Source organism: Arvicanthis niloticus, chromosome 1 (assembly GCF_011762505.2).
Source record: "Arvicanthis niloticus isolate mArvNil1 chromosome 1, mArvNil1.pat.X, whole genome shotgun sequence".
Classification (NCBI taxonomy): domain Eukaryota; kingdom Metazoa; phylum Chordata; class Mammalia; order Rodentia; family Muridae; genus Arvicanthis; species Arvicanthis niloticus.
Window position 1 is genome coordinate 29,098,144 of NC_047658.1, and position 23,090 is coordinate 29,121,233.

Sequence of the window (23,090 nt, forward strand, 5' to 3'; positions counted from 1 at the left end):
GATGGCACAGATAAAGTGTTAACCAATGTATGTCAGAAAGCCCTTGAATAACTGATGAGGAGAAAGATAAGGCCACTGCCTCATCATTTTGGTTTTCCAAGTCCCTTGAAACCACCACATCTTAAAATCACCCAAACAGTCCCTACGCAAACGGGGTTGCAGAGGGCTGTGGCCGGCCCTGGAGATAGGGTCTAGTTCTGGGGGAGACCTACAGGTGAGGTGCCAGAACCTTCCCTCTCCAGCAGCCCAGTGGACGGCGCGCACCTGGGACTAGCGGCCGGCAGACGGCGCCCCCCGCAGCCCTCCCGCCCCCGCCGGCCTCGGGGAAACGCCTGGGAGCCACTTACCGAGCATGCAAGCCCGAGAACAAGCAGAGGAGAAGAAGCAGCTTTGCAGCCATGGCTCTCCGGGCGCGGGTCCGAGGCCTCTGCGGGGCTCAGTCTCCACTCTTTCCGGCGCCTAGTAGGCTACCACGGGTTGCAGCGCCCCGGGTTCTGCGGACCGGGAGGGACAGGTGTCTGCTCTGAGCGCCGCGCCCCCGACGGTCCGGCTCTGCGGGGCGCACAGGAGCTGGGGTGCGTCCGCTCTCGGGAGCGATCAGCGCGGGGAAGGGGGGGCAGCAGGTGGCCCGGCGCCCTCCTCCCTCAGCCCGAGCCCGCGAGGCCGCCCACCGCCCGGGCCGGCTTGGGGGTCTGCTCTGGGGAAGCTGTGAGCCGGGCGGGAGGTCGCGGCTGCCTCAGTGGTGCGCGGCGGGGAGGAGTTTCCCCAATTAACGCGCTTGGCAACGCCAGGCGAAGGCAGCGAGGTTTGAATGGACTCGGAGTTGGGAGATCGGGAAGGGGGCGGGGCTGGGGGGTGGGAAGGAGAGCTTGGGGATCCCGCAGGGAGGCGCAGAAGGGGCCTGGGGACTGGCCCGTGTCATCGATGGAGTCATGGGCACTGGTAGTTTTACTGCAGCGCACCCACCCTGCTTGTCCCCAGTGCCTGTGCCTGCTCTTAGGGACGCCATTGCAAGTAAGTGAGATGGTTTGCCAAAAGGCGATCTTCTCTAGGGTGGTGCTTACCTGAACTCCCCCTGGTGCTCATAACTGTGGCTTGCTGGGGGAAGCCCCGAGAATGTCCCTTTTTTTTCTTCTTCTTCAGAAAAGAGAGACTAAAACATTATCAGTAATTGGTAGAAGTGAACCAAAGCAAGGAACCTTGGGTGGGCTTGACATTATTTTCGTGTTCCAAACTGAAAATTGCCTGTTTTTATTTGTATTTAGAAAGCTAATCTTTTGACATGCAAGTATTAACTTGAGCACAAGTAGGAATTTTACTTCCATAATTAAAAAACCTTCTTAGGAATACATTTTCAACTACCATTCATAGAAGCACGACACTTTCATGAATGCTGGCTGCTATGAAGTACTACCCTTGCAGCCAGTTCATCACCGTTATTATAAGTAGCTATGCCTGCTTGCAGGAATCCATCAGGTTTGGGCCTGTGGATTGCTGGCTTTCTTTCAGAGAAGGAGGGGTTGGGAAGGTCACTGGATCCTCACCTGACACCCAGTTACTTCTCCCAGTAATTTGTTTGCAATTTTAGCCCCATTGCCAATAGTCTGTGTCTAGGGGAAGGAGGTAAACTAGAGGAAGGAGATGAAGCCATTAACCATGCTAAGTGAAGTTAAGTTGTTTTTGTGATGACCCAAGATCCTGTCAGAAACTTTTTACCTCTGTAGGTATGGCCACTAAACCCCAGGTCCACAAATTGAACTGTATAGGGGTAAACTTTGTTTTGTTGTTAGGGCCCAGGAGGAGGGTGTTGACAACGTTCCTCTCTCTCCAAGACAAGGAATTTTAGCAACACTGACAGTAAGCTTTTTCATGAAATAGAGAGAGAAGCAGGTTGAAGCTCTTGGGAATTACCTCCCTCGTCTCTAGATTCACAGGTAAGAATTGTGAGCCAGCAGGAGGCTGAAGACTGTTCTTGATAGCAGTATTGCTTTTAACTAAGGATTGTGTTGTCTTGGTTAACATCAGGCCACTGCCTTCTTCCTGCCTCACCCAGCTCAGTCAGGACATTTTCTATCACCCTTCTTTACCTGCTTTTGTAAGTCTGAATGCCTATGTTCTGTGGAGATTCCTAACAGCCATCACCTACCTTCCTTCTTCAAGTTTCTACCGAACACTCCTTCATCTCTCATTTCTGTACCATACAGGGAAACCCTTCAAAATCTAGTCAAAGGATGGTGCAGAATTATCTTGAGTCTCTATACAAATGCAATCATATCTTAAATTTCCACTCCAAGGACTGGTTTCTAGGATCCCTGGGAATGCTAAATCTGCCATTAAAAAATGTATTAAGATTTTCATAGACCTCCAGTATGGTTTAAGCCATCTATAGATAATTTTTAATGCATACTATATATAAATGCCATGTATGTAATTGTTATGGTTGTTTAGGGAATAAGATAAATGCCTGCCTGGTAGTGATGTACATTTTAAAGACAATATTTTTTATTCAAGTCTGTTTGAACCCAAGGATGCAGAATTCACAGGAGAGCCACCTACATATCATCACCACCTAAGTTTTGAAAATACTTAGCAAGAAAACTGAAGGTAAATGTATCAGTCCCTTCATGATTCTGTTTTTGACACAGTTGCAGGAACATAGGTGAAATAACGTCAGGCATGGTTCCATGGGAGCCAAGAGTCAGTGTGGCTAAATCATTCAAATTCTCACAGCATAATTCTAGTAGAGAAAAGTCCCAGGAGGTTAAATACCACCCCTAAGGCTAAGATTCTGGTACTCACCCTTAGTCACTGTGTCCACTGTCTCTTGGAACATGAACCAGGGCAGACACTCTTGGTTTCTTCCTGTGATGCTGTATTCTCGTCGTATTTTTTTTTTTATTATTATTTTCGGAACATGAGTTGTTTACAATCTATTATACAGTAAAGACAGACTGGCATTTGGATGGCTTTGTAAAATGTCAGCATAATGAGAGGTGTCCTGGGATTATATGTGTCTGTATTTATCACAGCCTGTCAGTGGAATAGATGTGAGACCTTTGTACAGCCCCATGCTGGTGGAGTTTATTCTTTTTCTTTTCTGCATAGGTTTGATGTGCTATTATTATGAATGAGTGCGACCTGACCTCTTCTGAAGTTTGGAATGCTTTGCTCCACTTATTGGACACAATGGGCCAGCTTTACAGAGCTGAATATTTTACTGCAGAAAGCCTCCATAGTACAGTCTGGGGGGGGGGAATTATTTTATGCTAAATGAGTCAGGAGGGATGTGGTATTCAAAGCAAGCTTTCTGAACATAAGTATGAAAGCAGAATGCAAGGTCAAGAATCTTCAAAGCACCGGCTGTTAGCCTTTGATTTTCCTCCTTCATCTAAACTGACCAGGCTGGGGAGCTTTGCTGAGCACACACACTGCACACTGCATACCCTCCTCGCTGCTGGCCAGCCTTTCCATCTTCAGCACCTGAGAAACTTAACAGCTCCATTTGGGTGAGCAAAATTCACTTTCCTTTTCCTATGTAGGAAAATAAACAGGGGTGGGAGAGGGGGATGGGGTGATGGTGGCGATGCAAAAAGAAATTCTGAAAAAAATCACCGGTGGTACTTCATCCTAAGACCTAGGGCTTGTGAATCAATCTACAAACCTTGAGAACTAACAGTGCACTTGTTCAGACAGCTACAATGCCTGGGGGTAGACCTGGAGGTCTGTTGTAGTTAGTGGACTCAGCTACAGCTCCTCTAGGCAGGAGGTGGGAACTCCTGAGAAGCAGAAGCTGGCTGCCTTAGCTTGGAGATCCTCTTGTGGCTTCTTAGAGAAATACCTCTCAGGATTCCCTCTGCAGCCTCACTTCACCTCCTACCAGTGCCAGCCTTACAGTATATTCTGGGTACCTAAACCACATCATCTGCTCATCTTTGCTTTGTGGCTTTCTGAGGTTTTAGTTTCAAACAAAACCACTCTTGCTCTAAAATTATACTTGTAAATTGTATTGTGATGTTTCATGCTTCGTCAACAAATGCTCAACTCAACCAAAAATTACTAATGAAGATAAGATTCATATCAGAAATGCACTAATCTTTATAGCATGCTTCTGAGGCCTTCGAACTCATATTTACACTGTAAGAATAAAAGTACCATCTGCCCACCATCTACATAACACATTCAGAGTCTACCATCCCAGTGCCTGAGCTCCAAAGACTAACCACTATTCAATCTACCACAAGGGACTGGCTTTCTTGCTTTTGCACCTGACATTATACAACCGGAAAGCATGTTCTAAATAACATCTCATCCTATGAATTGTGCCCATTCTGTTGAAGTCATGATTTTTTCCTTATGTATACTATTAGTTGACAATTAGAGTATTTTATCCCTTATTTACAAGGGTGAAGGACATTCTTGTACCTGACCTCTAGTGCAAATACGTGCTCATTTTTCTTGCTTGTTTGACTCAAATAAAATCTCTAAATTATAAAGGCATTCATTTAATGGTAATTAAAATTTTTCACCTGAAATGCATAAATGGTGTATCCCTGGACCACCACTGTGTGTCAGCTTTTAAGAAATGTAACCTTGCTATTCTTATTTTTATAATTATAGCTTTTATTGAAAATAGTTTTTTCATACTATGTATTCTGATTATAGTTCTCCTCTCCCAACTCATCTCCCAGATCCTTGCCACCCTTCCAATGGTCCAAATCCACATCCTTTATTCTCCATCTCATTAGAATACAAACAGGCATCTAAAAATAACAAAATGAAAACAAACAAGAATAGGACTAAACAAATAAATGGGGGGAAGGAGCCAAAAGAAAAGCACAAGAAATACTTACAGGCACAGAGACACATACTTTCCCACACATGGAAATCTTTAAAATACAAAATAATGGACGGATTGATGGATGGGTGGATGAATGGAGAAAATAAAGTACAAAGTTAAACATTAGGCAGAGGTCAGGAAATCCCATGGAAGATGGAGAGAAGCCAGAAAGGAAGCCAGATGTAGGAGCCAGAAAGGTCAAAGACACCACAAGAACACAGTCCACAGATCAACTAGACAGGGCTCATAGGAGCTCATAGAGACTGAAGCAACAATGAGAGGGCCTGCATGGGTCTGCCCTAGGTACTTTGCATATATGTTATAGTTGGTTAGATGTGGAGGATATCTTTGATTCTTGCCTGCATTTTGGGACCTCTTTCTTCCTACTGGGTGGCCTTGTCCGGCCTTGATATAAGGGTGCATGCCTAGTCTTATTGTAACTTGTTATGCTTGGTTGTTATCCCTAGGATGCCTACTCTTTTCTGAAGGGAAACAAAGGGCAGTTGTGGTAGACACACTGGGAGGAGAGGAAGGAGGGGACACTGTGGCTAGGATGTATTTGTACAAGAGAAGAATTTCTTTTTAAAGCAGTACATTCATGCAATAGAATATTACTAAGCTGTTTTTAAAAAGAAATTGTGAAATCACAGGTAAATGGATGGAGCTAAAAAATAATCATCCTGAGTAAAGTGACACAGACCTCAAAAGATAAATGTAGCATGCATTCACTTATATGTCAATGTTAGCTTTTAAGGCTTCGGTGAGCAGGCTACAATCTCTATAACCACAGCGGTTAGCAATAAAGTAAGGGAGTACACAGAGCGAAGGATCTTCCTAGGAAGAAAAAACAGAATGGGTAGTTATAAGTCTCCTAAAGAATGGGTGGACAGAGTACTGGGGAAAGAGGGTCAAACATGGAAGGATAGGGAAGAGGTGGGGAAGGAAGTACAAAGAGTGACGGCTAAAATGAGGGTCTCCTTCACCAGTTGAAATTAATACAGTAGAAACGTCTTATATAAATACATACATGAAAGAAATCTAAATGCAATCCCCAAATGATACAGGGAGACAAGGACTCAACTAGACATCTCCCATCACCAAAAGAAACCTCCAGTTCTGGAAATGGGTTACATCTAATTGTGGTGTTGGCTGAAAGAGGACCATGGAAACCATGGAAACCCCTAAACAACTCAGGCTATAGTCAAGGCTATTAGTTACTCACCACAAATTGATGGTAAATCTTATTTATTGCCGAGGACAGTACCCGCATATCTCACTGAACATGGAGAAGGTCAGCTGGTGTCTAACTAGAGCCTTCACCCCTACTGATTAGTGTTCAGGCTACTGGAAGATACTCTGCACAACACCAAAGGAGAAAGGATAAAAACCAGCCAGGCTACAAACACTTTCTTCTACAATGGTGACATGCCTATAAGATATACTGGCACAATAGTAGAACAAAGCTTGTAAGCGTAGCCAACTACAATCTAATTGTAATTTGGGCCCAATTCATAAGATGGCATCTTTCCCTGACACAGCTCAAGTGGCCAAGAATCTGAGACGAGATAGGCCATGGATCTACGGGTAAACCAACGATTACTATTTCACTAAAGGAATGTAAAAATAAAATGACTCCAAATGACCTTTCTTCTATACTCAGCAATCAGTCTATGGAGGTCTCATCAGAGAAGCTTCCTCCTTCAGTAGATGGGAACAAGTACAGAGAGTCCAGAGAACTGCGCCGAGTGCAGAGTATGAAAGACCTTGTAATACTCAGTCTTAAATAGGAGGTCTCCCTCAAATTCATCCCTTCAGGGCTCAATGAACTCTTCTCAGAAGAAGAGAGGATAGACAGTAAGAGCCAAACGGGACAGAGGACACCAAGAAAACAAGACCAGCTAGACTCAACAGAGCTGACTAATGTATGGACTCACAGGAAATTTGGCAGCATCCACAGGGCCTGAACACGTCTAAGCCAGATGTTTTCCCAGGGCTGAGAGGAAAAAGTAGACACAAAGCCCCATCACTAAACCAGATGCTATCTCTAAGCATCCTACAAAAGGAAAAATAAATGTTTTCCAAAGAAGTCTCACTGAGTAGATACACTATTCTTAAGAACAAGCTCTACGCCCAGCGGTAGATGGTCAACGTTTAATAAGCTCATTGCCATTTTGGAAGTTCTTTGTCACATAAAAAAATGGTATATATTTTCCTTTCATTTCTTATAATATATAGGTCTATATATCCTGTTTTCTGGTTTTGTTTTTGTGGGGTTTCTGTATGTGCAAGGGTGTATGTCTCTGTGTCTATATGTGTTGTGTGTGTGTGTGTGTGTGTGTGTGTGTGTGTGTGTGCTTTTTCTTTGGTTCTTTTCTGCTGATTGTTTTGTCCTACTGCTGTTTCTTTTTACTTTGTTATTATTATTTAAATGTCATTAATTTTCTTTCTTTTTTAATTTTAGATTTATTTATTTTATTTATATGAGTATACTGTAGCTGTCTGCAGGACAGTGAAAGGCAGACTGATTTCTGGTTGAGCTAGGTTTGGAACCCCTGTGACCCAGCAGATGATCTCACTGGGTTCCCTGCAGGGGACAGTAGGCATTCAACCATGTTCCCAGACTCTAGGCTCCTGACAGGAGGCCACAGACCTCCATAGATCCCTGCCTTTCAGTCGCCTAAAACAATACCCCTAGTCCCTCCACAGATAGAGAACGTGACTACAGGCCACAGAGCCTCAAGACAAATCTCTGTATTAATGAGATACCTAAAGGCCAAAGGCCAGAGGGGCATAGCCAATTAAACAGTCCTTCCCAGACCCTCCTCTTTTCAAAAGGTATTTAACTTTAGACCTGCCCTGAGGAAACTGGGGTATAGTTTTCATCTATTTTCTGCCATGACAACAAACATCTTAAGACTATGGACTGTTTTCCTTCTTTAATAGATATCCTCTTGCAGTGAGGAACAGTGGAGCAGGCCTTCATCCACAGAGCTGCCACCTAATCTCCATGGAGACCACCAACCCAACCAAAACAAGCAAGCCAAGCCAGCCATGACCCAGCCAAGCAACCAAGAACTCTCATCCCCTCAGGATGCTCATCTCTCCCGCTCTCCTCTTCTGCTATGGGCCAATCTAGCCCATATGCCCCCACTTCATTCTGCCCCCCCCCCCCCCCCAGTGATGTCTGGGAGCTCAGGAGCCTGAGAACCAGCCAGCTCCCAGCCGCCTTTTGGCCTGGGGACCCTTAAGCCAAGAGTTCCGGCTTCCACGGGACCTCACACTGTGCTCCCAGACCATAGCCCAATGTTCACCCTGCACCAGCATGGAGTGAGCACAGTCAAATTCCCATCTCTCTGTCCCCATGAGAGATAGATGTGGGATCCATACATCAACCTACACACGCTACAACCAAACAGCTCTCTTCAGACACACCAGAAGACAGCATTGGATCTCATTACAGAAGGTCATGAGCCACCATGCTGTTTCTGGGAATCAAACTCAGGATCTCTGGAAGAGCATTCAGTGCTCTTAACTGCTGAGTCATCTCTCCAGCTCCCATCATTAGTTTTCTAATGAGAGAGAGAGAGAGAAAAAAAAGGGTGTCCCTATGGGTCATGGGGAGGTGACGATGTTCTGGGAGAAGGTAGGGGAAGAGAAAACATAATCAGAATATATTGTATGAAAAAAATCTATCTTCCATTAAAAAATGACCACTTCAAAAAAACAAAACAAAACAAAATAAGGTTAACTACATTGGAAATAAGAAGGCAAGGGAACAACCCTGTGGGATACGTTAGCATTACTTATTACTTCTCATGCAGCGCAGGGCATAACACTGGGGTTGCAAGGTATAGCTGCACAATCTAGCACTATTGTCTAAAGTCTCTAAACAGCCACTGTGGCTTCAGAGAAAGAATTAGATCTTGTTTGTGAATTATTCTTCATGGAAACAAAACTTAATGATAATTTTTAATCAAAACAATTAAAAGGAAGCTCGAAGAATCCTGGGAAGTCTTTCACTGTGGGATGAAGCAGGGAGACAACCAAAAGTGAAGCCATGTTAGCCAGTTTGGTTGTGATAATATGTAGGAATTTCAAGTCATCATAGCTTATGCCCTAAATATGTACATTGTTGTTTGTTGTATCTAAATAAAGTGTGGAAATGCATTTAGATTAAAAATAGAGGACATAAAAATTCTCAGTCTAAATAAAGACAGCTTGATGAGGCTCTTGTCTAAATTTTGGATAACATCAGAATAAAAATAAATAATGACAACTCTGAATTTACATGTACTGGATAAAACAATAAAGCAGTCTAAACTGCAGATAATAACAGAGATGAGGGAAAGTACCTCCCAATTATAACATAACCTACTAATAAATACTAAGTAGCATCTGAGCTAGAAGATCGCTGTTGTACAGCCAGCTGCAAGAATTGCTATTGCATAAAACTGAAGTAGTTAAGTGCTCTCAAATAATTTCCCCAAAGAACAGTTAACATTTAAAAGAATAAAAGAGTAGCCGTATAGTGGAGAAAGCTGGCAGACTGCAGCTTAATGCAAAGATCAATGTGATCCAAAAGGACATATTTAGCAGTAGGCAGCACTAAGAAAAACAGTGCTGTCCAAAAATACATAACCTGGACTCCTGAGATCTCTCAGACACTGAGATACTACCCAGGCAGCATACACAAGCTGGTGTGAGGCCCCCTGATACATATACAGCAGAGGACTGCTGGGTCTGACCTCAGTGAAAGAAGACATGCCTAGCCCTGGAGAGACTTGAGGCCCCAGGGAGTGGTGAAACCTGGCGAGGGTGGGGGCACATCCTCTTGGAGACAACGGGGAAGAGGAATGGGATGAGAAACTGTGGGAGGGCGGCAATGAGTGGACTGTGAAAAATTAATTAATTAATTTAAAAAAGGACACACTTCTTCTGTTTAAGTTGATGCATTGCAAACATTTGTTGGAGTGATACAAAGCGTAGCAATATATAAGGCAAATTAGCCGAAGGAAGTGGTTTGTCATGCCTGCACTAAAGATACACTTCAATAATCACAAAAGAGGCCTGATACAGTAGTGCACACCTTTAATCTCAGCACCCCAGAGCAGAGGCAGGCAGATCTCTGTGAGTTCAAGGCCAACATGGTCTACATAGGGAGTTCTAGGCCAGCTATGTCTATATAATGAGGCTCATTTTCAAAATCATATTTGCAAAATAACCACAAATGCAAAGGCAAGCCAGTATATTTAAAGGTGTGCAAAGTCTCACATGACTGACCTCATAGAAGAAAACAATCTAGCTTCTTACATAAATCCGAAGAGCATTTGATGAAATCAAGACCACAGGAAAATATCAGAATGGCTAAAATTTTTAACAGGCAGTAAAGTTATATTTTGTCAGATTAGTAACTTCCTTCTTAGTGGGAACTTTAAAAGCTAGAAGAGCTGGAGATAATGAACTCCAAGTTCTGAAAGACCAATGATGCCATCCTGGACTACTGTACCCAGCAAAGCTGTCTACCAGAGTTAAAAGAAAGAAAATACTTTTCATTACATAACAGACTGAAAGAATTCATGTCTATTAAAGCAGCCTTATAGAAAATACAGGAAGCAATAATCCAAGAGGCTACAGGGAAAAAAATAGCTATAATCCCTGAAAAACAAAATGAAACTAAGAACATAAACAGTAATAATAAAATAAAGATGATATTCCAATAATAACTCTAAATATTAGTAGCCTCAACTTCTCCATCAAAAAGCATGGGTTGATTTAATAGATTAAAAAACAAAACCCAGCCAGATGTAATGATACATACCTTTAACTCAGTACTTAAAAGATAGAGGCCTGAGAATATCTGTGAATTAAAGGCAAGCCCAATCCACATAGCAAGTTCCGAGATAGCCAGAAATACACAGAGAGGCCCTGTCTAAAAAAATAATTCATATTTTTGTTGTCTTGAAGAAAATCACTCACTAAAAAATTTGTACAACATTGAAGTGAAAGGATGGAAAAAGTAAGTGTTCCAAGCAAATAGGACCAGGAAGCAAGCTGGTGTAGTTTTCCCAATCTCAGACAAAATAGACTTCAAATCAAAACTAGTTAGAAGAGCTAGATGAGGACACTTCATGTTTATCAAGGGAACAGTTAGCCAAGAAGACATTACTATCCCAAACATAGGCACCAAATTCTGGCATATCAATTTCATAAAAAGCATGCCATTATAACATTATTAGTCTTTAAAACATAGACTAATTACAACTCAGAATTAGTAGGCAATTGTATCACCCCAATGATACAATACACATCTGTACAATACAATACAGTACAGATGTGTATTGTACCAATACACATCTGGAGAAAAGTAAGCCAAAAAAGATCAGGATTAAATGACTTCATATAACAAATGGCCCTAACAGGTACCTACAAAAGATTTCTCACAAACACCACAGAATGCTCATTCTACTCAGAAGCCCAACAAAGCTCCTTTAAAATAAGCCATATCCTGAGTCAAAAGACCAACTTCAACAAATTCAGAAAAACTGAAATAACTCTATGTATCCTATCTGACCACAGAGCAATAAAACTCAAAACCAACAGAAAGTAAAACTCTGATAATAATAAAAGCTCATTACTGAATGACAAATGAGTCAAAGAAGAAATTAAGGAAGATATCAAAAACATTTTCAGAACTAAATGAAAACAGAGCAGTACCTCCGGGACACAGGGACAGAAGTCCTATGAGGGAAATGTGTAGCTCTAAATGGATACACTTAAGAAAAAGCACAAATAAAATGACTTCATGACATGACTCAACAGTTGGGAAAAACAAGCACAAATCAAACCCGATTCTAGTAGACAACAGTAAATAATAAAAATCAGAACAGAAATTAGTGAAATAGAGACAAGGTGGGGAATTGAAATCAACTAATTTAAGAGCTGATTCTTTTGAAAAGATAGAGAAGATTGCCAGACTTTTTGCCCTATTAATCAAAAGAAAGATAACACAAATGAACAGAATCAGAAATAAACAAGAAAGCCTTACAGCTTAAGCCATGGAAATTCGTATATAAGAAATACTTCATAAACTTATTACATTGAAAATATAAAAAGAAATGAATTTCTAGATTCATTCATCCAAACTCCCAAAGTTAGACCAAAAAGAGATGAACAACATAAGCTGACCCATCTCAAATAAGGAGATCAAAACCAATAAAAGCCTTGTCTGGGTGGATTCACAGCAGAATTCTATGAGACTTTTTCTTTTTTGTAATATTTTCTTAGTTTGTTGAGACTTGTATGTAATGTGCTTTGATAATATTTGCATCCTCCCTCAGTTCCAAGAAAGTCCATCTTCCCTTCTCAGCCTGTCTGTGCCTTCTTTTTCCTTTGAAACCATCAAGTCTGATTTGTGCTGACCACATACTCTTGTATATGTGGCTTTCCCTGAAGGGTGGTCAATACAGCAGGAACCAAACACATCTTTAAAGAAAACCAATTCTCCCACTCCTGGCAGTGGTCAATTGTCAATAGCTTCTTACCTAGGAGTGGGACTTCAGATCCAACCCTCATCTCTATGATGGAATTTTTCTGTGCTTGCTGTTTCAACTGCTGTGAATTCAAATGTGCACTGATCCTACTTTGCCCAGAAAAGCACCATTTCTTGTAGTCACCACCTCTGGCTTTTACTCTGATTCCACCCCGTTTTCTACAATGACTCTTAAACTTGGGAGGAAGGATTGATTGTGATATAAATATCTTCTTTAGGACCCAGAATTCCACAGTCTCTTATTCTCTGTACATTGACCATTTGTGGGTCTCTGTTAATTGCCAGATACTGCAAAAAGACGTTTCTTTGCTGAGGGCTGTGCTTTGTGACAGACTTCTGGAGAGCTTCAACACGGTAAGTCTACTTACAACAGACCAAAGAAATGGAGATGACTGAACCGATGTGCGACTTGGAGAACTAACAGGTTTTATTGGGGTTACTTGTAGGAATATGGGTGAATGATTATTTACGGGATCAGAAATGACTAAGAAAACTGTATCAACAAAGCCCACCACAGCCCGAGTGACAGCTCACAAAAGCTGGATGTCTGGAGCACACTGTACAACCTGAAGGCAGCTTAACAGGTTGGAGCGTATCCTTTCTATGTGGATTAGTTGGTGTGAAGCTCTTTAGGTAGCTCTGCTGGTCCCTGCTTCTTACAGAGTCTTCACAGCTTGGCTTGTCTGAGATTCACTCCCAGCAGTTTTTTTTTTTTTTTCTATATATACACCTTGAGGGGAGGGAGTCTAGTGAATCTGGTTAGTTTCAGGGACTTCCTGAAACTAATTTGAGATGTTTATATTGTGTTTTAATGAGTTTTGGTTCAGGATGGGAGATTTCAACCTCATATGGAAACTCCTTTCTACTGTTGGGGTAAATAGCATGATCAAAAGCTGCTTGGGAGGGGAAGGGTTTATTTCAGTTTACAGTTTATAATATAGGCCAAGAAGTGAATGTTGAAACCTGGAGTCAGGAACTGCAGCAGAGGCTGTATGTGAATGTTGCCTATTGGCTTGCTGTCCATGGCTCACTACATTTGCTTGCTTTCTAATAGGTTTTTTCTCTCCCTTGGTGATGCAGACATAGGGAAGATTAGACCAAATTAAAAGTAGATAAAGGCAGGTTTATTAGGAGGCAGCTCTCAGATGGGTTCACTGATCTCACTGGTGGAGATCAAAGAAGTTACACATCCAAGCTAAAGCAGCAGTGTTTATGAGTGTTGGGTACAGGGTGAAGACATGATAGCTAGGAGCTAAGATTGTGTCCGTATGAAGCTGAACCCTTTGTTGGGCACTCATGGGTGACTTGCTGAAAATTCCAAGACAGGGAGAAACGATGTGTTAACCTGGAGTTTTCTCATTGTTGGGAGGGTTGGGGAAGGAATTGCAAATGGTGTTTCTTAGATTGTACAGGGGACGAGAAAGGGTTTCAACCAAACACTTATACCATCCAAGTCCACCTGCCCAGTGGTGGCACTATTCTTAGTGAGTTGGGACATTCCACATCAGTCATTAAGAAAACATCCTATATATTTGGCTACAATCTAATCTGATCGAGGTATTTGTTCTGCTGAAGTTCCTCCTCCCAGACAACTCCAGCTTGTGTCAAGTTGAAAAAAATCTAAACAGAACAAGTGTTGACAGATGTTTTAATCTGTGAGTAAAATAATGAGTCATCAGGAGTTGACTTTTTTTTTCCCACTATGGGTCAAGTCTCTGTTCTTTAAGCAGAGATGTTTACATTATTTTAAAATGGACTAATTCATAGCAATGTTGGAATCTGGAATTCTTTTTTTTTTTTCTGGATTTTGGGACACAGCCCCTATCCTTCTTTTCTGTTTCTTTGTTGTAAGTCTGTTGCTTTCAACAGTTTGGTCAAGGAGCTTACATGTATCTCATGGCTCTGTGGAGTCCAAGGTCCTGGGTTTCAGCATAGATAGGGTAACTACAGTGTTTTAGCCTGGCTACTGTCAGGGCTTTGGCCCTCTAAATTAGTGATGGCTAGAGGGTCCCTGGTAGAGTTTGAGCTGGTATCTGTCCAATCCTATAAAAAAAAAAAAAATGAGACAGAAAGAGAAAGTGGCTGTTCTTAGCAAGTAGCGGAGACACTTAGGTAACCCAAATGGAGGGGAAAAGGAATAAAACCTGCTGGTAGCCTACCTGAGAGGGAGTTAGGAAACAAAAGAGGAGTTGGAAGAGAGTGGGAAGGGTGGAAATGTTGTAAACACAGTATTATGTTAGGCTTCCTATTGTGATGTAACACAATGAACAAAGTAACTTGGGAAAGAAGAGGCTGATTTGGCTTACACTTCCCTTCACTGTTCATCACTGAAGGAAGTCAGGACAAAAAGAACTTAGCAGGGCAGAAGCCTAGATGTCAAAGCTGATGAAGAGGCAATGGAGGAGTTCTCCTCATGGCTTGCTCAGCCTGCTTTCTTATAAAACATAGGACAGCAGCCCAGGGATGGCACCACCCACAATGGGCTGGACTCTCCTCCCTCAATCACTAATTAATAAAATACTCCGTAGGCCTGCCTACAGCCCAGTCTTACGGAGGCACTTTCCTAACTGAGGTTCCCTCCTCTCAGTGACTTTACTTTGCATCATGTTGACATAAAACCAAGCTGGCACAAGTACTGCTGGACAAAATTATCAGAAAAAAAATTTAAATATACTTTTCTAGTCAAATTTAATCAACATGTTACTTCACCTTGATTTAAAGACAGAAAAGTTCCCCATGCTCCCACATGATAAAAACACACCAGTGTTCATTGTGATGTCCATTTGATTTCCCACTTAATGATTGTGTTTCTGAATTGCGGTTTGGGCATAACTATAATGCTCTTCAGGTGGCTTCCTGTACACCACACAATTCAAAAGTTCCCCTTTGTGCTCCTGCTTCGAAATGCTGGCATCTCTACTTCACCACGTGTCTCTGGGCTGTGGCAGAAAGTTCTTTCTGTTTCTATGTGTTGAATGCATATTCCCGTGCTTCACTCTAGCAGTTTCAATATCTTGGATTTTTAAATAAAGTCTTTGATCTACTCTATAGAATGAGATATAGATAGGTAGATATTTTTATTCTTCTAAAAATAACCAATTTTAACCGCACTATTTTACATTTTCCAATGTATGTTTTGGACGCCTTCACAAAAATTTTTAGTGAGCCTACCTTTTTAGGTTATTTCAAGGCCCTCTCTTCTGTTCCACGTGTCGATGCGTCTGTTTTTATGACCTCACTATAGTTCTGTAGTATAATTTGTGACCTGATGATGCGATGCCTCCTGCTGAGTTCTTTGGCTTTAGGATGCCTTCAGCTATTTTTGTGACTTTTTCGTATCTCTAATATAAACTTATGGTTTGTTAATTTTATTTCTGGAAGGATGTCATTAAACTATTGACAGAGATTATACTGAATCTGTAGATTACTTTTGTCAGTACAACTGCTTTTACAATACAGATTCTGTTAATCCAGAAGCACTGGAGGTCGTTCCATCATCTAGTATCTTTTTAACTTCCTCTTTCAGTTTCTTAGAGTTTTCATTGTGGAGGCCTTTCACTTCCACCATTAGATTTATCCCTAGGAATTTTAGCTTTGTTTTGTGTGAGAAACGGCTATGCTCTCGCCATTACAGGGTGGCGCTTGGCATAGGCATTGCTTGAGAGAAAAGACAACTCCATATATGGAGTTGTATGCGCTGAGAGGTGTGGTTACCCGATCACCCCACCTCACATCATTGAGAGTGGCCAATTAGCAGTGGCTTCGTGGCAGCTGCTGATAGGATTAAGGCAATGCTTATAAGGGGCTGCGGGAGGGGGGGGGTTAGAAGGAAACAGAGAAGAAGCTCGCTGTACAAGGATAGCTGAATAAACCACTTGAAGAAGAACACGGTTGCCGTTGCCTTATTCCGCTGGTCGGTCGGACGTGGGTAGCAACAGTTTTATTTGTTTCTTTGTTTGTTTTGAGTTTTTGTTGTTGTTTTCTTTGGTTTTTTTTTTATTGAGCTCTTGTGAATGGGATATTTTTCAAAATTATTCCTCCTGAAGTTCATTATTTGTATATATGAAAGCTACCTGGTCTTGTATGCTATTTTTATTCATTTTGTGTTTTTTTTTTTTATCTTTCTAAAATTAAAAAATAGATTCATTTCTCATATAATACATTCCGACCACAGTTCCTCTCCCTGCAATGTTCTCAGCTTCCCTACACCCCGACACATTTCATCTCCCCAAGATATACTCCCTCCCTTGTGTCCCTTCAGGAAGAAGCAGGCTTCAAAGAGACAACAGGACAGAACAAGATACAAAAGGGTAAAAGACCTCATATGAAGGCTGGACTGGACAACCCAAGAGGAGGAAAAGAGTTCCAAGAGCAGGTAAAAGAGTAAGAGATACACCAATACACCCATTCCCACTGTTACGAGTCCCAGGGAAACACCAAACTGCCAGCCATAGCATAGACACTGGTACAGGTCTCATGCAGGCACTTTGCTTCCGGTTCAGTCTCTGTGAGCCCAGATGAGCCCTGCTTAGTTGATTCAGTGCTCCATGTTCTTCTGGTGTCTTCCATCCCCTCTAACTCCTAGAATCTTTCCTCCTATTCTTCAATGGGTTATTTAAAAAAGACATTAAGACAAATTTTTAAATATTTAAAAGACAGAGAAAACTATAGCATTTCCAAATTTTTAAAGCAGGGGTTCTTTTGATTTGAGACTAGGTCTTATGGTGGAGGCTAATGTTGATTAAAGACTATGTGTCATCATTGTGATTTTCCTTGAACAATCCAATTAAAGACATCAGGTCTTTCATCTCTCATTCAATGATAATCTCTCTCTCTCTCTCTCTCTCTCTCTCTCTCTCTCTCTCTCTCTCTCCCTCTCTCTCTTCTCTTCTTTTCTCTTCTCTTTCTTTCTCTCCCTCTCCCTCTTCCTTCCTCCTTCCCTCCTCTCATCACTCTGTCTCACTCTCTTTTACTTATGATAGGACTGCTACACTAAACACAGCATTAAGTTTGTGACATCACAGAACCACAGACTTTATGAAGAAAGTGTAGTTGAATATGTTTTCAGAAGGGAAAAAAGTCTAAAAAAAAAAATCTAGGGCATACTTAATGTGTAATCATTTACCCAGGCCTTGGAATCAATACTTTCATATTAGGTCACATTTGATTCTAAATCATCATCCACATAAAGGAGTTTGACGGTGTTGTGAACTCAGGAACTGTGAGCCACAGAAATATAGGCCCGTGTTTATGCCTTGTTAGCCCTATGCTTTAAGGCAAAGAATTAATCACTTTGAGTTGCAAAAACAGTTTATAATGTAGAAATTTTCTATTTGCTGTTCTTTCCCATCGCTTGTCCCAAGCAAGATCTGCAGTGCAGTTTCTCAAATAACATCAAAACAATGAACAAATGCTTTATAGCCTCTTCTCTATCTGCAACAGATTGCATTTGCTGGACAATTTTAGTTACTCTTCAAGCAGGTGAACAAAATCATCAAGAGCAAACACATACTTTTATGTCAACCTCACTCAAAGCTCTAGATAGACCTTTAGACTCATAAGAAAGGACATATGAAGTACTGACTGTGGACTCTTAAGAACACTCTCTTTTATATTTGTGGTGATGTAAAAAAAAGACACATTTAAATATTCTGCTCTAAAAGTAGAGCAGTATAATTTATAATTTATCTTCAGAAATGTTATTGCTTGCCTTGTCATCATTCCCCCAAGGTGATTCTTTATTATGTTCCCATTAAAAATAACAAACTCTGAGAATGTCTACAACACAAAATCAGAGAATGGAAAACAATGTGATTATTTTTGTTAAATATTCATCAGATTACAGGTTCAGCAGAATAAAATGGGCAGTCTCCAAAATGCTCAGCAAGGACTTTGGTGCAAAAGCCATACCTTAAAAAAATTCACTGCAACCTGGGAAAGAAGGCATCATTATCTATTGAAAGTAAGTGGTTCATAATTATGCTCTAATTGTATTTTGAGAGAAAAGTTTTATTTTAACAGGAAGGGTGATGTGTAGGAAGAGCTAAGGTGGGAGGAGTACTAAGAGGAAGAGAAGGAGTAAGGAGAGGAGGAGAAGAAGGAGAGGAGAAGCTAGGTGATGAGAAAGAGAAAGAAGGGGGAGACAGGGAGGCAGATGTTCATGTATCTCCACCAGTCAAAGATAGTTGATATATCTAGGTTGGGTAGTGGGTTACACCTCTGATTGAGCATTACCAAACTTATAAAGTCTTTGATTAACATTTTTTAAAAAATGTATAAGTGCAAAAAGGAAAAGGGGGCATGGGATAGGGGTTTTCTAAGGGGTGGGGTGGGGAAAGTGGATGGCATCTGAAGTGTAAATAAAATATCCAATAAAAAATGAAAAAAAAAAAAAAAGAAAGTAAGCAGTTCAAGATGGGTGTTAACACTTACGGAAACACTTTAATATCCGTCTTCCATCTTCTTACAACTATAGTGTGATGCAGAACAGGAAGAAGATAACAGTCCAGAACTAGAAAAGTAATGGAAATCGGACTCTACACTGAAACTTAGCTTTGGTTTTCCCAGGGGCTTTCTCACTGTGTTGTAATGGAAACATGTCATGCTGCAGATGTCATTGTCATATTTCAGGAAAATGCTTCCATAGCATTTTAGAGTGGTCTTTCTGTCACTCTTTTTCTGAGACACTGAGCATTGTTGCAGTAGGAACAATGGAGGAGCTGGTAAGATACTTGTGTCAGGAAAGCACTTGCTTCACAACCATAAGGAGCTGGTCTTGATCTTCGGTACACATGTAAAAAGTCAAGTGTGACTTTGCATGCCTGTAATACTAGCATTGGATAGTTGAAGAAAGGAGTGTAGCTAGGGCTTGCTGGCCAGCCATTCTAGCTGAAATGATGACCTCAAGGTTTGGTGTAATAGCCTGTCTCAAAAAATAAGGCAGAGATAAACTAAAGAAACCATCTGATGTCAGCATCCAGTCACCACATGAGCACACATAGATACTGGCACCCCCAAACACATGTGTGCATACATGAATAAGTATGTATTCAAATGCACATGAGTAGGTAAAGGTATCGTTTCCCTAATTGGTTCTTGACTGTGTCAATAAAAATGGTGGAAGCCAATCACTGGGAGAAGAGAAAAAGGTGAGATTTCTGGGTCCCAGGGGGAAGAGGAGGGGAGGAGAGAAAAACACATATTATGTAATGCCTGGGGGCAACTAAAACAGGCACTGGCCTCCGTCCCCATCGGAATTCTAATATAGGATAGCTGATGAATTTAGAGCAATGGCCATTGAGCTATCTGGCTAGTTTTAAAATACTAAGGCTGTCTGGCGTTTTTCATCCCTAGGTAAGGTGGACAGGAGGAGAAAGCAGACAGCTGGAGGAATGGGCGGGGAGGAACAGGTGGCATTTTAGGCAAAAACTAGCAACTTGGTGGAGCTGAGTGAGACCCAGGCGGCTTGGTGAAGATAGCTGTAGGGCCTAAGTGAGGCGGCCATTGGCAGTGGCTGATCTTGGAACATAGAATGGGCATGGTACCAGGCAAAGAGCAAGCATCATTTTGTAAAATCATAGGCAACACACATGTATAAGAAAACATACTAAGAAAGTGAATTAGGATATTTGCATGGCACCTACCTTGTCAAAGTAGACCTAATCATCAATTTTCTTTTCTTGATAGTTATAACTCCTCTGTTATAATTCTAGAGTTCCAAATTTAGGACAGAACTTATTCCTTTAAACCTGCTGAACATTATTTATTATTTATTCCAACAGTTAGTATGGGCACCAATTGCTCTACTCTGTCTGTTGAACAACTGAAATCAGGTATAAAGCTAGGACCAGCATTCACCAGGCCCTTAAAAAAGAGGGAAATGACCAGAACCAGTAGTCACCAAAGTCATAAGAGAGGTTGCATGGCCAGGTCCAGCAATCATCTGATCCAGAAAGAAGGGCACAAAGCCAGAAACAGATGTCACCAGGCCTATAAGGGAGTTGTAAGGTCAGGATCAGTAGTCCTCATGCCTGTAGAAAACGCTGGAAATGCACTGAGGAAGCACACAGAGATCTGTGGTAGGAAGACCCACTGGCTGTATCTACCCTTGCACCATCTGCAGTATCCTCTCTAAGCATTCTTGTGTATAATTATATTGGAAGAGTAGGGGTCTCCCACTAAATTTTAACTCTTTTTGTTTGGTTGGTATTTTTTTCCCCAAGCAGGTTCATATGAAATTTTCTTACATCATTTTTAGGGATTTAGTTAATCAAAAGTTGAATTTCAATTATAAATTACATGCCATAAGATCAGTTCATTTTTACATTTTTTTAATGAACATTTAAGATTCATATACAAAAGCTAACAGAGCAATAATCCAATCATGAAATATGTACAGGGAAATAAAACAGAAAATAAATTACAATTTCTCAGCACTGAAGCAGCAGCAAGAGGAGCCAGCGTCCAGAAACAATGGTCACAGAGTACCGCCTCCAAAGACCAAGGCCTTGTTGCATTAAGGTTTTAAGATTTTTTTTCCTTAGTCATTATTAAGGTTATAGAAGTGTTGGGATGTGGTGAGAAATAATTTATTTTCTACAAAAACCAAAATAACTTTTAATTAGTTCATTTCTTTTCCTTGGGGAAGTATTTAATCTGCTAATCTAAAGACACTATGTGCTTGTTATTAAATTTGTCTGCATAAATGTTTGCTTATTCTATTTCTTAATGTCAGTTCATGCAGTATTTTTCTAATTTCAGAACAAGAAGAATTGTTAAAGGCAATTAGTACTGGTCTTAAATGTCCACAGTTTGCTCTTCATGGACAGTGTGTACCCCAGGATCTTTGCTCTTTCACCTGTCAAGTGGTCATCACAGGGATTCCCTAAAATGTTCTGTTGGCTGGGAAAAACGGTATGAAATGGCATTCGAAGTATAAAAACATCATATACTCAGAACAGTTAAAAATATACTTATCTCGTTTGTAAACTATTGATGTTAGGACACTGAGCATCTGAGAGTCAGTCATTGCCTCCCGTTGTTCTAGAAGGCCATTTGCTTGGTTTGTTAAGGGGACATCTTTGAAACATTTGAAGTTACACGTAGAAACATCAAGGCAATATTATTTGTACATATTATTAAACATGCAAAATTTCCTGAAAGACAGCGCTCAAATAGTCTCTGTGAGCCTGGCCTCTCCTCAGTTTCATTTCAGTGGGAGTATGGTTTCCTGGTTTACTTTGGAGAGGCTGCCCCTTTTATCACAGGCTCTCTATTCAAATATGTTGCCCAGTAAACTAAGTTGAAAGTGCCAAACAAGATGGGGAACACAATCCGGGACATTTTGTCGATCTTGCTGATGCTGTTGTATGTCTTTTTACTCTCTGAAGTCTTCTCTTCAGAAGCTTTGATAGAGACTGTGGGTGCGTTCCCCGTCCCAGCTGGAGGCTGCTCCTTTGGGATGTTTGGAGGATGGGTCAACTTCCCAGCTGTAAAAGCATTTGTTGACTTATTTAGTATGAGTTCACGTTCTTTTTTCTGCAAAATAAAATAAGAAGGTAAATACATGTCACCTTTCAGCTCTTGGATAAGGTCTCACAGTCTGTTTTTAGAAGAGATAATAAACATGAACTCAGCGCTAGGGAGGACAACCCTCTTGCAAGCCTAGTATCCCACACAGATAGATGTGGCTTATTGATGTGAATGTTTGGTATTTCTCAGGAACCTACTATAAACGGAATTAAGATCACTGTAACAATCATTTATTTATTTAAGTGTGCCCTTGGGAGTGAACACTCTATGTTGTTTGCTATAAGAAACATTCTAAAGGATGACCTTTAGAGAATAATTAAAAGGAGAGTGAGTTAAAATGCTGACGACAGTAAGTAGTCCGTGGTGCAAGGTGTATCTCAAAAAGGGCTACTGCAAATCAGCCACGCAGCTGCTTCCAACAGCACAATGAGAATGTCTTTTATTGTTGAGTATCATTTCTTTTCAGAATGTATAGTTATATCCTGTAGATGGGCATATATGCTGTGTCCAGGTCTGACTATTCTGGATCCAGCAAATGTCTTGTGCACGCTGTCTTGGTTTGGGGTTTGCTGTTGTTTGTTTTAATTACATATGGAGTTCTAGAACAGGGAATAAATTTTATGTGGAAAACTCAGAACCATGGTTACATTTACAAAGGTGAGGGTAAGAGCTGTGTAGAAAGAGATATTTGAATTTCCTAATTGCTAATGGTATGATAGAGATTTGGGGGACACTGGAGTGTGTACTTGCAGGAATGCAACAAAGATATGCCTAATGTATGTGTACTTCATGTTGGATAAATTTTCCTCCAAGGGAATTAAATAAATAGTAAATCACACTAAACTCTGGTTAATGGTATGCATGGAATTTATTTTGATATGTATAAAAAATAAAATGGGTGATTGATGAAAAATAGATCGATGAATAGATAATAGCACACAGATCATAAATGAACACATGGATAATAGATGGTTGGATGGATGACAGATGATAGATGAATAGATTGGTGGATGAGTGGATGGATCCTAAGTAGAATGATGGATAGACAGAGATGGTACATAGATTGTTCTAACATAAACATAGTAAAATGTTATCAACAGAAACATTTTAAACATTACTGTATGTTTAAAATATATATAATAAAACATTAGTTTAATTTTCATTTCAATTTCA

General features: G+C 40.8%; 2 protein-coding genes and 1 long non-coding RNA gene across 9 annotated transcripts in view; 1 reads left to right on the top strand and 2 right to left on the bottom strand.

The window, feature by feature from the left end:
* The window catches only part of Gabrg3 (gamma-aminobutyric acid type A receptor subunit gamma3), a 581,822-nt gene extending 581,000 nt beyond the window's left edge, over positions 1 to 822 (bottom strand). The window contains exon 1 of the mRNA XM_034488056.2: positions 348 to 822. Within this exon, the coding sequence (XP_034343947.1) occupies positions 348 to 400 (53 nt within the window). The 5' untranslated portion in view covers positions 401 to 822. The remainder of the gene's footprint in view (positions 1 to 347) is intronic.
* A 1,050-nt stretch (positions 823 to 1,872) lies between these two features.
* Positions 1,873 to 18,510, top strand: LOC143442481 (uncharacterized). 2 transcript variants are annotated; one of them, XR_013110726.1, is made up of 6 exons: positions 1,873 to 2,604; positions 3,106 to 3,506; positions 12,672 to 12,740; positions 12,833 to 12,970; positions 16,648 to 16,761; positions 18,225 to 18,510. It is a non-coding gene; the product is annotated as an uncharacterized LOC143442481 (long non-coding RNA). The 2 variants fall into 2 exon arrangements; XR_013110725.1 differs by lacking the exons at positions 12,672 to 12,740; positions 12,833 to 12,970; positions 16,648 to 16,761; positions 18,225 to 18,510 and adding an exon at positions 7,781 to 12,603.
* Positions 18,511 to 20,696: 2,186 nt separating this feature from the next.
* Positions 20,697 to 23,090, bottom strand: part of Gabra5 (gamma-aminobutyric acid type A receptor subunit alpha5) — a 92,522-nt gene continuing 90,128 nt past the window's right edge. The window contains exon 11 of one of the 6 annotated variants that reach the window (XM_034495995.2): positions 20,697 to 21,923. In XM_034495995.2, the coding sequence (XP_034351886.1) occupies positions 21,621 to 21,923 (303 nt within the window). In that variant the 3' untranslated portion in view covers positions 20,697 to 21,620. The remainder of the gene's footprint in view (positions 21,924 to 23,090) is intronic. The other 5 variants (XM_076935193.1, XM_076935191.1, XM_076935194.1 and 2 more) reach the window with 5 other exon arrangements.